Source organism: Xyrauchen texanus, chromosome 10, assembly GCF_025860055.1.
Source record: "Xyrauchen texanus isolate HMW12.3.18 chromosome 10, RBS_HiC_50CHRs, whole genome shotgun sequence".
In the NCBI taxonomy this organism is placed as follows: Eukaryota; Metazoa; Chordata; class Actinopteri; order Cypriniformes; family Catostomidae; genus Xyrauchen; species Xyrauchen texanus.
This window is the reverse complement of record NC_068285.1, coordinates 25,580,678-25,595,401: the sequence shown is the minus strand read 5'-3', so window position 1 is coordinate 25,595,401 and position 14,724 is coordinate 25,580,678. Positions and strand designations below refer to the sequence as shown.

At 38.3% G+C, this 14,724-nt stretch overlaps 1 protein-coding gene across 3 annotated transcripts in view; it reads right to left on the bottom strand.

Moving 5' to 3' along the window:
• Positions 1-373: 373 nt before the first annotated feature.
• Positions 374-14,724, bottom strand: part of LOC127650660 (calcitonin gene-related peptide type 1 receptor-like) — a 79,269-nt gene continuing 64,918 nt past the window's right edge. For all 3 annotated transcript variants that reach the window (XM_052136232.1, XM_052136231.1, XM_052136230.1), the window contains exons 11-16: positions 13,013-13,166; positions 5,922-5,982; positions 5,756-5,822; positions 5,000-5,218; positions 4,868-4,909; positions 374-1,316 (exon numbers count right to left, since the gene is read on the bottom strand). In XM_052136232.1, coding sequence (XP_051992192.1) covers positions 1,095-1,316; positions 4,868-4,909; positions 5,000-5,218; positions 5,756-5,822; positions 5,922-5,982; positions 13,013-13,166 — 765 coding nt within the window. In that variant the 3' untranslated portion in view covers positions 374-1,094. The remainder of the gene's footprint in view (positions 1,317-4,867; positions 4,910-4,999; positions 5,219-5,755; positions 5,823-5,921; positions 5,983-13,012; positions 13,167-14,724) is intronic.

The following is a 14,724-nucleotide window of genomic DNA, read 5'->3' as shown; positions in this document are numbered from 1 at the left end:
GTACATTTTTGTAATTATTATGACCGATAATGTCCTGAAAATGAGTCGGTCAGTCCCACAAGTATTTTGGTTCAAAATAAAGGCAAATTAATAAAGGAGAATTGTTGAATACTGACTGAAAACCCTCAATTGAAAGGATTAACTAGATTTTCCACATTCATCGATGGTGGATTTTGGTTGCCCAAAGGGAAATGTATTTATTGGTAAAATGGCACTGCAAAACATTAAATCTCTGAAACATGGAAGGTTCCTAATTATACTTCCATCTCTTTATATATATATATATATATATATATATATATATATATATATATATATATATATATATATATATATATATATCTTTTTTTTTTTTTCAGAATATGTTTGTTATGCAAAGGTCTATGAATCCACTTTAAAGCACTCTTGTTTTGTCCATTTTGTTCATCTTTTTTCTCCACCCCCTTTTGCAATAAAGACAAGGCAAAGAAAGTACAGCTGCAAAAACAACGCTGTCAGGAATCTCGCAAGACAGATTAAAAGCTATTTTCAGTTGCAAAGTGGCCGTCAGACAGATCTCTGTAACCTCCTTTGACACTCTGACATTTAACCAACCAGAGAATGAACAGGATTCAGGCACAGAAGATCTTTCCTTTGTTCAGCAACAGATCATGTAGTCTGTCCTCAGGAGAATCATCTCCCAGGAGCTTCAGAAAACACCCACAATCCCACAATCCAACCCTTTGGTTTCTGCAAAGTAACTTTCATCATTTGCGGCCACTGTGCCAAAAAGGACATGAGTAGGGCCTGAAACTAGCAGCTTTATATGATTTTTTTTTTTTTCAATGCACCCTGTGTCTATAGTTGTTTTTCTTTTAGTCTCAACTTGCAGAAGCAGAGTTTTAGCAAAGATAAACAAAGCACTGAGTAATCGCTCAACAGGATTGGTGGTTCCAAGACAGAGGCTTTTATGTTCTGTTGTTTCTTAAATGCTGTCTGAGGTGTAGGAGTTTGTGAATGCTCAGTCAATGTTGCTTCATCGTAATGAAGTCTCCATTCTCCAGTTTTATTTAATCTCTTCTCTCTAGGAACTGTCTCTCTAATGTTCAAGCCTTTCAGGCATATGTCTCACTAGTCTTGAGGGCCACTAGCTCTGAGTCTTCGGTTTGTTTACCATTTAAGTGTTCGCTGTTGCAGTCATGGTGGTACATGCAAGCAGGCACCTCAGTGATGGAGGTGGCGGTGTATGATGTGGAACGCATGGAGCAGTGCTCGCGTCTCCGTTGGCCCCACTGGGCTTTGTATTGCATCCACTGCCTTTTCAAAGCTGCCTGGACCTGTGATGGGACATGTCATGTAAAAATTAGAAGAGTGACTCTGCATTTTTGAGCCAGTTAGGTAAAGTTTGTTAATACAAACTTGGATTTTGGCTTGTTTAAGCCTTGAGTGATTGATACTGTAGATCACAGGATAACTAGATATATTCTGTAAATGTAAATCTATACGATTTTTGGGATTTGGAATCATCTGCTAAGGGAAAACTGTTTGTATGATCAGTTAGAAAAATAGTTACTTTTGTCACAGTCTGAAGGACTGTGCCAAATTTGGTGGATGGGTAACACTTTAGAATACTGTATCTTACTTAATTCATAACTAATAAGGAATTACTGCAGAACTAATAAGTAATTCTTCATTAACACTTAAGTCACTACTATTAACTACTAAGGAATATGTGTTAACTAATCAGTATGTAATAGCATTTTATAGTTGTGTTAAGTAAAAATTAGCTAATCAATAACTATTGAATTCAGTCATGCCTCCTGATTAACTACTTTTAATTATCTACTAATTCAGCTTCAGGAGAAATAAATATTGAGTAACTACTAATGAACAGTCGATTAATTACAATACTGTTCCAGGTTGTAAGTAATTCCCTCATAATTATGTGGCAATTCTGTATTAATTAATCATGGATTCCCTGTATTTTCACTTTAGAATACTGTTCCAGGTTGTAAGTTAATCCCTCATAATTATGTGGTCATTCTTTATTAATTACTCAGGGGTTCCCTGTATGTTCCCTTCCCCTCAGTCATTGCCTTACATACAGGAATAACTGACCCAAATGTAATGTGATATGTGCTGAGGAAAACAAGAGATACACACACTATACTGTATATAAATCATAAACCTACCTGAGGTAAGTTGGCTGTAAGATGGGGTTCCATTCCATTGTTGATTTCTGGTTACAGACCACACTCACAAAGCAATTGACCATACAGTCCAAAACTATTACATTCGCTGTAATGACTCATTTTGGGAGTGTAGTAATTCCACAAAATGCATATTGCATTTCCATAGTAATAATAACATTAGAAGTAAGGAAGAAGAAATGGCCACAACCTGAATATTGTAATGGATAATTGTTATGATATTGTTGTAATTAATTGTAATTAATTGACTGTTCATTAGTAGTTACTCAATAGTTATTTCTCCTGAAGCTGAATTAGTAGATAATTAAAAGTAGTTCATCAGGAGGCATGACTGAATTCAATAGTTATTGATTAGCTAATCGTTACTTAACACAACTATAAAATGCTATTACATACTGATTAGTTAACACATCTTCCTTAGTAGTTAATAGTAGTGACTTAAGTGTTAATGAAGAATTACTTATTAGTTCTGCAGTAATTCCTTATTAGTTATGCATTAAGTAAGATACAGTATTCTAAAGTGTTACCGGTGGATGTAGCTTGAAAGTTCTAGGACGAGTTACAGTCAGAATATTGTTATCTTGGTTTAGGGATTTTGGACACAAAACTCTGACTTTGTCAAGCAAACATAACAATGTAAAAATAAACTGCAATTACCTACTGGGGTGTCTAAATTGCAACGTGAAAAACACCTTTACATATTGTACATTTGTATATTTTACATTTTAGGAAAATGTGATTTACATCTTGTAGAATTCTTATTATAAACAGTATATCTTATATATCGTATTATACTGTATATTTTATTATAAATACTTGTCTTTTTATATCTTCCTTGCTGGAAAAAAAGGCTGGTAGTAGCTGGTTTATTTTGGTCTAACAAGTCCCTTAAACGTCTCTAAAACCGGCCAGCCTAGCACAAAACTTCAATGAATAAACAAACTGAGTTTGATGTGTGCAAATACCGTTCTGGGTATTTTTAAAACAGAACAAAGAGGGATATTGGATCAGGCACAGATTTAGAGGAGATGGGGGCACAGGGGTGGGACATTAGAGTTCAGAACAAATCATTAGGCTGAGGTAAACAAACACAACCACAAAGCAAATATTATTCTGTGTCAGTGAACCTATCGTCCTGAAACAGGATCTGTGTTTAGGACACATCCAAATAGTTTGGAGACACACACTGATGCTGGCGGGAGCTGGCTGATCATGCATAAGCTAATAATTGACCCATTTTCCAGGCCCAGAAATAATTCAGCATGTTTAAAACATGACTTTCACATAGACTGATGAAAGCTGCTAATTCATTCCATTCAGGTTTGTGCCAGCAACCTCATGCTGAGTATTCTAATGCAACTGTGTCTTCATTGTCTTGGTTTTGTCATGCATAAGTGCTCCAACTCTGTTTTCCTCAAGTTTGGTAAATGAATTTTGACAGGCTTGCCGGTACTTATTGCTGCTTTAAAGTCTCATACTCTTTCACACATTGAATGAGTCTGGCTTTTAAATGGTTGAGTTCAGTGAAAGTGAAAATGCACGGCAAGTAAGAAACTTCTCCATAGTCACTTCAAGTTTGTTGATCGATTGGAAAGCATGTAGTAGCATGGTTGTGTTAACTGTTCTGTCACTCCCTGTAATTCTGGTCTTCAAGCAGTGCAAGTCAACAGACATGTAATGCATGATTCATGACAGAGCGTGGAGTAAAGAGACATCGACCATGTCTCAATCAATGTGTCTCTTACACAAGATGGCCAGGTATTCACCCAGAAACTCATTCACCACCAACACCATGGTATTTTGACAAAACGTCTTGACCAAAGTTACTGTGGAATTCAAACTTTTATAATGCTAAAATGTCATTGTCCAACACACTCTCACAGCGAAATCCTCAGGATTCGTACAACTTTTCTAAATTTGGCTAATTCGTATGATATCGTACGACTGCACTATGAATTCCTATGAAATTCATTACAGCCAGTGACGTCGCTGGACATCGTTTTCATCTAATACGCAACAGTTACTTGCTTCTGTCACACACAACAGCTTCCTATCATGTTTACACTCTCTACTGATCAGTTACGTTTAGATAAGGGGTTTGGGTAAGGACATAATATTAAAAAGCATATCCATAACGCCTTGTGCACAAAACTAGCGCATGTGATGAAATCGTATGCATTTATAAAAAAATCATATGAAATAGCCAACTCATAAAATACGCACACATTTTCAGGAGATTGGGTTGCATTGTCCATAAACAGTTTTAAACATTGCGCAGATGAATCAAATTACTCTTTTAACCTCATCATTAATGCTAGTTTTATAAATTAATGCTATTTTATTTTTGTAAATTTCATGTCTCTTTTCTACTTTTGACTGATCTAAAGTGCTGTAAATGTACAGTATGTTATTAACAAGCACAGGTATTCACATAAGCCCAATTTAGATTCAGATCTTTCCAATGCATATTTATCTTTTTTGTTTATTCTTGTATTGTTTTTTTAAATCATGGTGCTAATTGTATGTTTATGTAATTTTTTATTTTTTTTTCTCTCTCTCTCTTTTTTTTGTGATGTATGTCCTGTTGTTGGGCCTAGAGCCTGTAATAAAGTTTAAAGACTTAATCAGACAAACACATTGTAATTGTATGTGAATGTATTAAACCCCAATATGCTTACCTCTCCATTGAAAAAGCAGAATATTGTTGCCACCAGCAATCCCTTGAAAAAAAAGAAGGAAATATGGAGGCATTAATATCATAATTGTATCTTCTTTTCCACATATAAAAAGGGTTTATCACTTGGGCTTACCTGGTAATGCATTAATATGTGCATGATGTAGTCGTATATCTCTCCTGCTAGCCGGTTCTCTGGTCGCCATGGGAAGATAACAAACTGAATGCCCAATAAGGGCACAAGAATGAGGGTGGCCCTCACAGCCTTCATATACATGTTAGACTCAGCTCGGTGCGTATCTCTGAGCTTTGTTACCAAAACCCGCACAATGTTCAACAGAAAGAACAGATTGACCTGCAGTGAACATTTAAAAAATTAAGAATTAGCTCAGATTTTTTTCCAAATAGTCCTTAACTAAAATGCACTAATTAGATTTTAATTTCACACAGAGTTAACATAAAAAGCTTGATTAGCTGTTAAGTCATTAATGTGATAATCCCATTTTTACCAAAAATCACACACAGTCTAATGAGATGTTTAGCAAATATTCATTATTTTTTCCACTGAGAACATAAGAGTGAAATTATATTTTTCCATTCCATTATGTACAAATATTTTTTCATTGTTAAAAGTAGATTATTCAATACATGAAATATAGCTTCTATATTAGACACTTTAATTTAGAAACTGTTGAATTAATTATTAGTATTATTTTTTTATTGACTTTATTATTATTTAAAAAGGTTGGACACTTATATGATAATTATATGTAAATTGAAAAATAAAAACAATTGTTCAGGGCAAATCAAATATATTAATTGTGTGAATATACGGTACAGTATGCAAAACTCAATATAATAGATATTTGGAGCATAAAAATGTTTGACTCACTAATAAAGCTGCCATAATGGGGCCATGGACCACATAGAGCAGGTGGGTCTCCACACTCATCCAGCAGCTAGTGGAAAAACACAATATATCTCATGTTAGAGTCTCTGTCCACTGAACCTGGCATGTCTACTGTATTTACTGCTAAAGAGTAATGAACATAACTCACTTGTCATCAAAGTATTTTTTCCTCGCCACAGCATGGATTGATGCAGGCACCAAGGGGAAGCCTGTTGAAAGGACAACTGAGACATCAGTCAAACTAAATCTCTCTGTTTTTATAATAATACTAATGCAAAATGAACAATAACACTGTGTCTTAATTAATGGAAGCAATTATTTACTGTAAAGCTAATGTGTGTGTGTGGGGGGGGGGGGGGCTATAAGACATTCGTAGGTTAAATTTCCCCCCGAAAGCTGACCAGCCCTGCACAGCTCAATCAATTGCATGAGTTTGGTGCGGAACTATCTGATTGCCCAACCATTGGCAGACAGGGAGAATGTTTAGAAAATGTTTATTTATTCATTTATTTTTGCAATTATGTGTAGAAAATGTCACAGAAATGACTATTTTAAAAACAAAGTACTCCAACACACATTTCTCTACAGCTGAGCATATTTGACAACTGGTGCTTCCCTTGTAATCAGGTGGCATTGAATATATTTAGGTCAGCTTGAAAAGCCAGAAGGCATATTGACAGGTTTGCCGCAGATGGCTAAGTGTTGTCATCTCTCCCTTTGGGGATGAATGACAGATACTGCACAAGGTTATCACGCAATCTTTAACAATAATCCACTATTTAAAGACCTTTAGTCCACTTATCAGCATGGTTTCTAATCCCTGTCATCGTTTACACAGTACAGGCAAAACAAAACAGTTAGGGCCTGACCTTCAATAAACCATCGTAAAAAAGCTGTCACTATAAAGAGCAGTATAGTAGGATGGTGATTTATGCAGCCTTCAAGTACAGAAATATTAAACTTACCAATTCCGAGCACATGAACGACTAAGCAAATTCATATTTACCAGTGGAAACTCTGAATTCTAGATGATACCGAAGTTGATGATTTGTAATTTTGGAAGGGGAGTGTTGACATGACAGATGATAAAAAGTGATGATTTTACAAAGTTATTTCAATTTCAGTGCTTTATTTCAATTATATATATTTTTTAAATATGACAAATTATTGTGCCTCACTGTAACCTCAATTTTTGCTTCTTTTTTTTTTTAAACAAAAGTCTAAATCATTTTTTGTGGTAATTATCATTATGCCAAAAATGCTGTTGATTGAGTTTAATTCCAGGAATATTTATTTAAACATGAAAATGCATCTACTGTGTTTGCGTTATTGTGGGTGTATGCATGTAGACTGTGGGTGTATTGTATGGTAAGGAAGTGGCGCAAAGCGCAATTTGCAATTTTCCTGAAAAGTAGGTCATTTGAAATCCACTTAACTTAGCGCAAAGTTTAAACTCAGTTCCTGCATTTGCACTTTGGAGATTCCACCAGCTGGTGGTAATAAATTTGTAAAAAATGTGAAAATATAGTGGAACATCAAATTATGTCCCTGACGATCAGTGTTGTAGCCATCTTATATGAAACAAAAATGTATGGCATTTGTGTCTATAAGTTTCTTTTTCAATTATTATTATTATGTTTAAATTTACAATTGTATTTTTGGTCTAATTTGTAGGCCTAAAGGTATTTTTCCACATGTTGTCATAAAGTGATTTTTAAGTCACTGCAAAACAGGACGGTGGAAAAAGTTGGAGAGAGCAAAATGTTTGGAATTGGTAGGCTATGATTTTTTGATGCCTTTGTTATTTTAATTATACACCATTTGAAGTGTAATTTCAGTTTAGAAATATTTTTGGTTAAATGTTTTCATGTTTCAATACATTAATACAATTTTTCAAAATCAACCGGTAGAAGTTAAGTGCATGCCAATACAATCACTGTTAATTAGTGATCGACCTATATGGGTTTTTCGATGCAGATATCCAGAGAGTAGGGTGGCCGACAGGCACAATGCCTATATATCACACAATTTAATATAGTTAATAACAAAAACATAAAATTGCTATAAAAAAAATGATAAACACTTATTTAGCACTATTTACTCAAGTTCACACAAAACCTTATCTTTGTTAAAAATAATTTTAAAACAATACTGTATTTTACATAGTAAATAGCAGTTTCTTCTAATTTCTGTTTAGTCATCACATTTTAATAATGTGTTTAATAATTTGTCCATGAAGAAATTGATAATATATTGCACATACAATACAGTGCATAGTGAATAAGACATTTACTTATAACATGAAGCGCTTTTACTTTTAAATTGTAATCTTCTGACAGTTTAAATGGCCTGGATCACCTGCTTGCAGTAACACGGAATGACCATCATGATTTGTGAACAAGAGGAACTTTTGATCCTGATCCTGAAGTTTTGATTCTGGCTGATCAAATAAGCGCTTCAGAGGAAGATATTAGATGAGAATGCTGGATTTTTGTGAGGTTCGTGAATCAGTTTAAATGACATATCTGCATATTTGCCAATTATCATTAGAAAAGAAAGTTTAAAATGACGGGGAACTGCTGATGAGAGGCTGATAGAATATGTGCTTAAGAGGTAAATAAATGATGGATGCTGGATCTGCTCAAATTGTGTGAGGTTGGTTTATTACATCTGTTTAAACTAGATATGCGCATATTTGCAGAAAGTATATGATATTAGTTCCCCTTCTGTCACTCACTCGACGTTGTGTCGAATGAAGTGACACAAGGGGACACAAGGGGTCTTCCTGGGATGCCAAACGTATCTCTGAACCTGAGAAAAGGCCAATGTCAAGTTGGCAGACTGAATTTGCATGCCCCGCCCCGGACATACGGGTATAAAGGGAAGCGGGGCAGCGTTTCCAGCTGTTGTTCTCTCTCTCTGCACGCTGTGTAATCTACGCCCCTGGGTGCTTCAACAGCGCTTTCATTGTCTGAAAGAGTGTTTCTCCTCCTAAAAAAAGTTTATTTCCTCTAAAAGAGTTTGAGTTCCCACTCATAAAAGAGCAATACAGAGCAAGCGTTGAACGTCCTTTTCAGGACGTGTCTTTTTAAAGATGTCTTTCCGCCTCTGTGTAGTTCCTGGATGCGGCTGATTTCTGTCCATTTCTGACGGTCATAAAAGCTGCCTCGCTCATAGCCATGCCCCCCCCGGTTCCATTCTTCCCGGAAGTGCATGACGAGCGGTCGTGGAGGGCACCTTTTACTGCCCGGAACTGACCCCTCCGCTCGTCCGCTCTCACTACCCTGGATGGCGGGGCGGCCCGCGGCTACTCCCCTCCAGAGCCTGTAGAAGGATGTCATCGCTGACCTCGAAAGTCTACAGTGCCACCGGACAGGCCTTCTCCGCCCTCCATTCCATGGCTCTCCTGCAAGTTCACTCAAAGATCTGCACCTGTGTAGTTCCGACCCCGATGTGCTACAGGACCTGTGCTCTGTCACCGACCTCGCTCTCAGAGCACGAAGCTCACAGTGCAGGAACTCGGGCGGGTGAGCGTAACCTCTGGCTGAACATGTTCGAGATGTGCAACGTTGACAAGGCGTGCTTTCTTGCAAGTACGCATTTCCCCCAGTGAGCCTTCTTGCACCAGTGCTGTGCAAGATTAGGGAGGACAAGGAACAGGTCATCCTGGTGGCCCCTTACTGGCCCACCCGGGCCTGGTTCTTGGATCTTACGCTCCTCATGACTCAGGGACAGGGCACCCTCTGGCATCCGCACCCAGACCTCTGTAACCTCCACGTCTGGTCCCTGGACGGGATGCGGAAGATCTAGTTGATCTACCACCTGCAGTCGTAGACACAATCAACCAAGCCATAACTCCCTCCACCAGGTAACTTTACGCCCTAAAGTCCCCCTGTCAGCGGACCCGCATTTCCCTTGGGCAGCCCCGCTGCCCCGGTCGCCATGCTTGTAGAGTCCACCCTCATTAGCTGGACATACCACCGCGCCATTTCCCACATATAGCTTCACAACCCTCATGGTGTATTTGCCACATGTTACCTCCCCCTAGACTGGGCAGGATGTGGCCTCCGCAGGGTCTTTTCCCCCCTGAAAGAATAAGACCAGGAAAGACCGCCTTCCCTGACGCATTTCATAGCATTAAGATTCACTTCACGTCCTATGCGAGAGACATAGTGAGAGAAAAGGCACTGCTGCCTTCGACACAACGTCAAGAGAGTGACAGAAGGGGAATGTCATGGTTACTGTTGTAACCTCCGTTCCCCGAGGGAAGGAACAAGACGTTGTGTCCCTCCTGCCACAGCACTAGACCTACCACTGTAAACGGCTGTACCTTATTTTCAGCTCCTCAGTGCAAAATCCTGACTGGCACTTGCTGCCCCGCATCCCTTTATGTTCGGGGTATGAAAATTCTGTCTGCCAACTTGACATTGGCCTTTTCTGAGGTTCAGAGATACGTTTGGTGTCCCAGGATGACCCCTTATGTCCCCTTGTGTCACTTAATTCGACACAACAGCTCGTTCCTTCCCTCGGGGAACAGAGGTTACAACAGTACCCATGATGTTTTATTGATATTTGCCTTTTTAATCATTAGATAAGACAGTTAAAAGTTACAAGATCAACTGTTGAGGAGAGAGAGGGAGAATGAAACAGTCGAGCACTTTAACATTATGAGTTCAAACGCATATGATATGATATGCAGTTATGATATGCAGGTCGTTTAAATGATACTGTGTTGCAACCTGATGTGTGTAGTAACACAATGGCCCTTTACAACAAAGCAAACCTTGACTGGTCGTTTACCTGTCTAAGTTGCTTCACAAGCAAGCAGGTGAATTTCGGCACCCTCAAGAATCAAATCGGCCTAAAATCTGAAAATGTATCGGCCGATGTGATAATTAAAAAATTCAGAATATCAGCCGATTTATTGGCCTTGGCGATATATCGGTTGACCACTACTGTGTGTATCACTAGATGAAAATTATTAATATTACTTACATTCGACAGTCACGTGGCTCCATGCGAGGGTCGGATGTGTGAACATCAAGGTCTGCGCACTTTGCTAGTTTTTCATTCTTATTGCATCATAAACAGGTAAGATTAGATACACCCTGCTACATAACTGTTCTAAGAAGTCAACATGTCAAAGAATTAAAAATCCTCAGGCTACTGGCATGCATGTCTGTAATGCTGACATGCACGCCATCACGCATGAAAATCGTAGCAGATCTGGAGGTTAATACGTTGATCGATTACGGTGATGGAGGCAAAATTCTCTGAGTTGGTTAGAAGAGTCGGGGATGTAGAGAGACGGATCGATTATCTGGAGCCATAGGAGAGGGAATTAGCTGCTTGGGAAAAAACTGAAAAAACTGAATCGTAACCGGCGAAACAATGTCTGAATTCTTAGCATGAGGAAGGCAGAGATATGGTGAAATTCCTTGACGAGCTCTTCCCGAGTCTGCTCGACATAACAGACCATAAGCTGGAAATTGAGTGAGCTCACAGAGTTCCGGCACACAGATCCGCTGATGGAGACAGGCCCAGATCAATTCTTGCGAATTGGACAAGAGAGAAACGTGATCGATTCAAGAGATGCAAGAAACTCTTACATCAATGGAAGATCGCTTTTGCACATATGTTTCTGGCCAAACTGAGAATAGATACTAAGGACAGCTGTAAAGTATTTACATGCTCACAGCAAGCGATGTCTTTCATAGAGACAATGGGGTGCGTAAGCCATTTGGTGATTTTCAGGGTGCCCCCAAGTGAGCTTGTCTCGCTAAACATACACTTGACTGTCTGAATTGACCTTTTTTTTTTTTCTTTTTGTCTTGGTTCCGCCTAGTGGCTAGAATTTGTTTTGTGGAATAACACTCCTTCAAGAAACTTTTGCATCGACAGAGGGTCGCTTTTGCACTGATGTTCCAAGCCAAATTGAGAATGGATACTAAGGATGGCTGCTAAATATTTGCATTCCCACAGCAAGCGATGTCTTTCATGAAATCGATGGGCATCAGGGCACAATCATGAGATAATGTTCTTAGGGGTCAGATCATACAGTATGCCTCATTCACCAAAAAATTCAAAGCACAAGCACTCGTGGATTTGGAAGGGAATATTAAAAGTGCGGAGGCAGAACTGAAGCGCAGAATGTCATGTGATGGCCTCAGATAATTGACCCGATTGAAATACAGATATAAGAGATGGATTACCGACCAGGCCAATGATCCAGTTTGGTGATAACCCCCCTGAAAACACATCAACAATGAAAACGAAAACACGTTCAACAACTATTGGGCGAACACACACACAACCCCCACCCCCCGGTCAACATCTTTTGGAGGGGGGCCCTTGGAGATAATTGGCAACAAGTCACAATCCGTCCCTGACAGATATAGTATTATATTACTGTTTGTCACAGAAGGTGGAGTTTTGGTTATTCAGGGCAAGACAGTCATATTTTGAGATGGGAAAAAAGCAAAAATCTATAATTCTATAATTCTAAAACTATCATTTTAACAGAGCCTACATCCAAATTCTGACAAGAACCTAGAAAAGAACCTATTTGAGCAAAGACTTAGTACATGATTACACAAAACTTCATGGCCATGCCCAATGACATTGCGCTTCTGACTTTTAGCATAACGCTGCTCTAAATGCTAGCACTCTTAAAATAGAGCCATCTATTTTATCATCTATCAACCAGAAATTGAATGCTGTTAAACTTCTTTAAGTGATATAAGTTAGCACATTATCTTTTCAAGCCCTGAAATGCACAAATTTCTAAACATACTAGAAAAAAAAAAACTAAACATACTGGAAAAACTAAAAGGAATCTAGCAAAACACTGAAAAAACAAGAGTAGGAAAATGTATTTGAAAGGACAAATTAAATAAATTAGATATAAAAACTAAATATAAAATATTAAAACTACTGTATAATAAGCCTGCTGTGGATTAGATGATTTGAGTGTCTTTAAACAAGTGTTTGTGCAGTCGAAAATATTCTCTGTTCATGGACCAAAAGGACATGACTGTAAGCAAATGTATCTGATAAATTATGGAGCAAAGACTGATGAAACAGCTGCTAATGAAAACTGCTCATAATACGCTCTGTGCTAGACAAAGCGTGAAGGCGTTCATTTTACAACATAGAGTGTGACAACAGATTGGAAAGCAGAGGAAAAACTGGGAGCTGTGTTCAAGCCAAGAGGGGAAAGTGGTGCTGGCAGAAACTCACCCCAGCCTAGAAGATAATACCAGTGCAAATGCTGTTCCTCTGCAAAAACGGCCACCACGATGAGAGTGTGCAGGTAAATCCCCTCACACAGCATCCAGAAATAGTTACAGCCCAGCATATACATGTGGAAGAAGTGCAGCACCTTGCAGCCAATCTATGGAGTGGAAAAAGTGAGAGAGAAAGACGACAGGCTCAAAACAGCAACTCAAACAGCCCTAAAATAAAATGTATTTAAAGGAATAGTTCATCCAAAAATTCTCTCATCATCTCACCCTCATGCCATCCCAGATGTGTATGACTTTCGTTCTTCTGCAGAACACCTATGAAGATTTTTAGAAGGATATCTCAGCTCTGTATGTTCATACAGATACATTTATGCATTTGGCAGATGCTTTTATGCAAGCGATTCACAGTGCAGTTATTACAGGGACAATTTATTGGATTTTTAATTTATGGAGTTTTGTATTCCTTGCCACAGTTGCTCGTCTTTGGCTTGCTCACTGGGGTTATAAATACAATTATTATTTAATTATTTATTTTCAAACACAATTCAAAATCGTATTTTATCTAATTACACAATGATGATTCATCAACATTATAGACATTACAGTTTTATCTTCTGTTAATGCCTGATTTTCTGTAAGTGCCTTGCTCAAGGACACAATGGTGGCTGTAGGGATCAAACCATTAACCTTCTGATTACCAGTTATGTGCTTTAGCCCACTACGCCACCACCACTCCGCAATGCAATGCTATGCAAGTGAAGGGTAACTAATACTTTGAATCTTCAAAAAGCACATAAAGGCAGCATAAAGTCATTTGTATGACTCCAGTGGTTTAATCCAAGTGTTCTGAAGTGATCCAATGGGTTTTGGGTGAGAACAGACCAAAATAGAGCCATCTATTGCCCTGTGCATGCGTCAAACACTAGGCAGTATATTCAAGCTTGAAATCATAATTGTGCCAAGAGACTGCAATGGTCAGATGTACAGTGAAAAAGGAGTTGTGTTTTGGTCTGTTCTTACCCAAAACTGATTAGATCGCTATTAGAAGACATGTATGAAGCCACTGGATTCATATTGATACATTTTATGCTGCCTTTATGTGCTTTTTAGATCTTGAAAGTTCTGGCCACCATTCATTTGCATTGTATGCACCTACAGAAATTCTTCTAAAAATCTTACTTTGTGCTCTGTAGAAGAAAGAATGTCACACATCTGGGATGGCATGAGAGTGAATAAATAATTACTGGATTTTCAGTTTTGGGTGAATTAACCCTAATTAAACACACCTGAACCAGCTATATATTGAATATTACAGACACATCTCATACAGATCTCATAATTTTTTACCAGAGTTCAGAACATGACCAAAAGTACCAAGCTGAAAAATAATTTTTAACCCCCTAATGTTGTTCTGCTGGTCTTGGATGGTTTAAGCTGGTCTACCTGCCTGACCAGTTATCATGTGCCTCAAACCACCCAAATCCAGCAAACCAGACCATCCTGACCAACCTGGGAGAATAGCTAGGTTTACTCACCCTTGTGTTGGTCCAAACAACATGACTGTTTTTCTTCCATGGTAGACCAAAGAATGTATTACGCAGGCTTTTAAGCACTGACCGTGTCGGTCACCATTCACCATTCACATTCATTGCACTTTTTTTCTCCATTAAAGAAAAGTGAAGTGTGAATGAGGCTCGAAATGACACA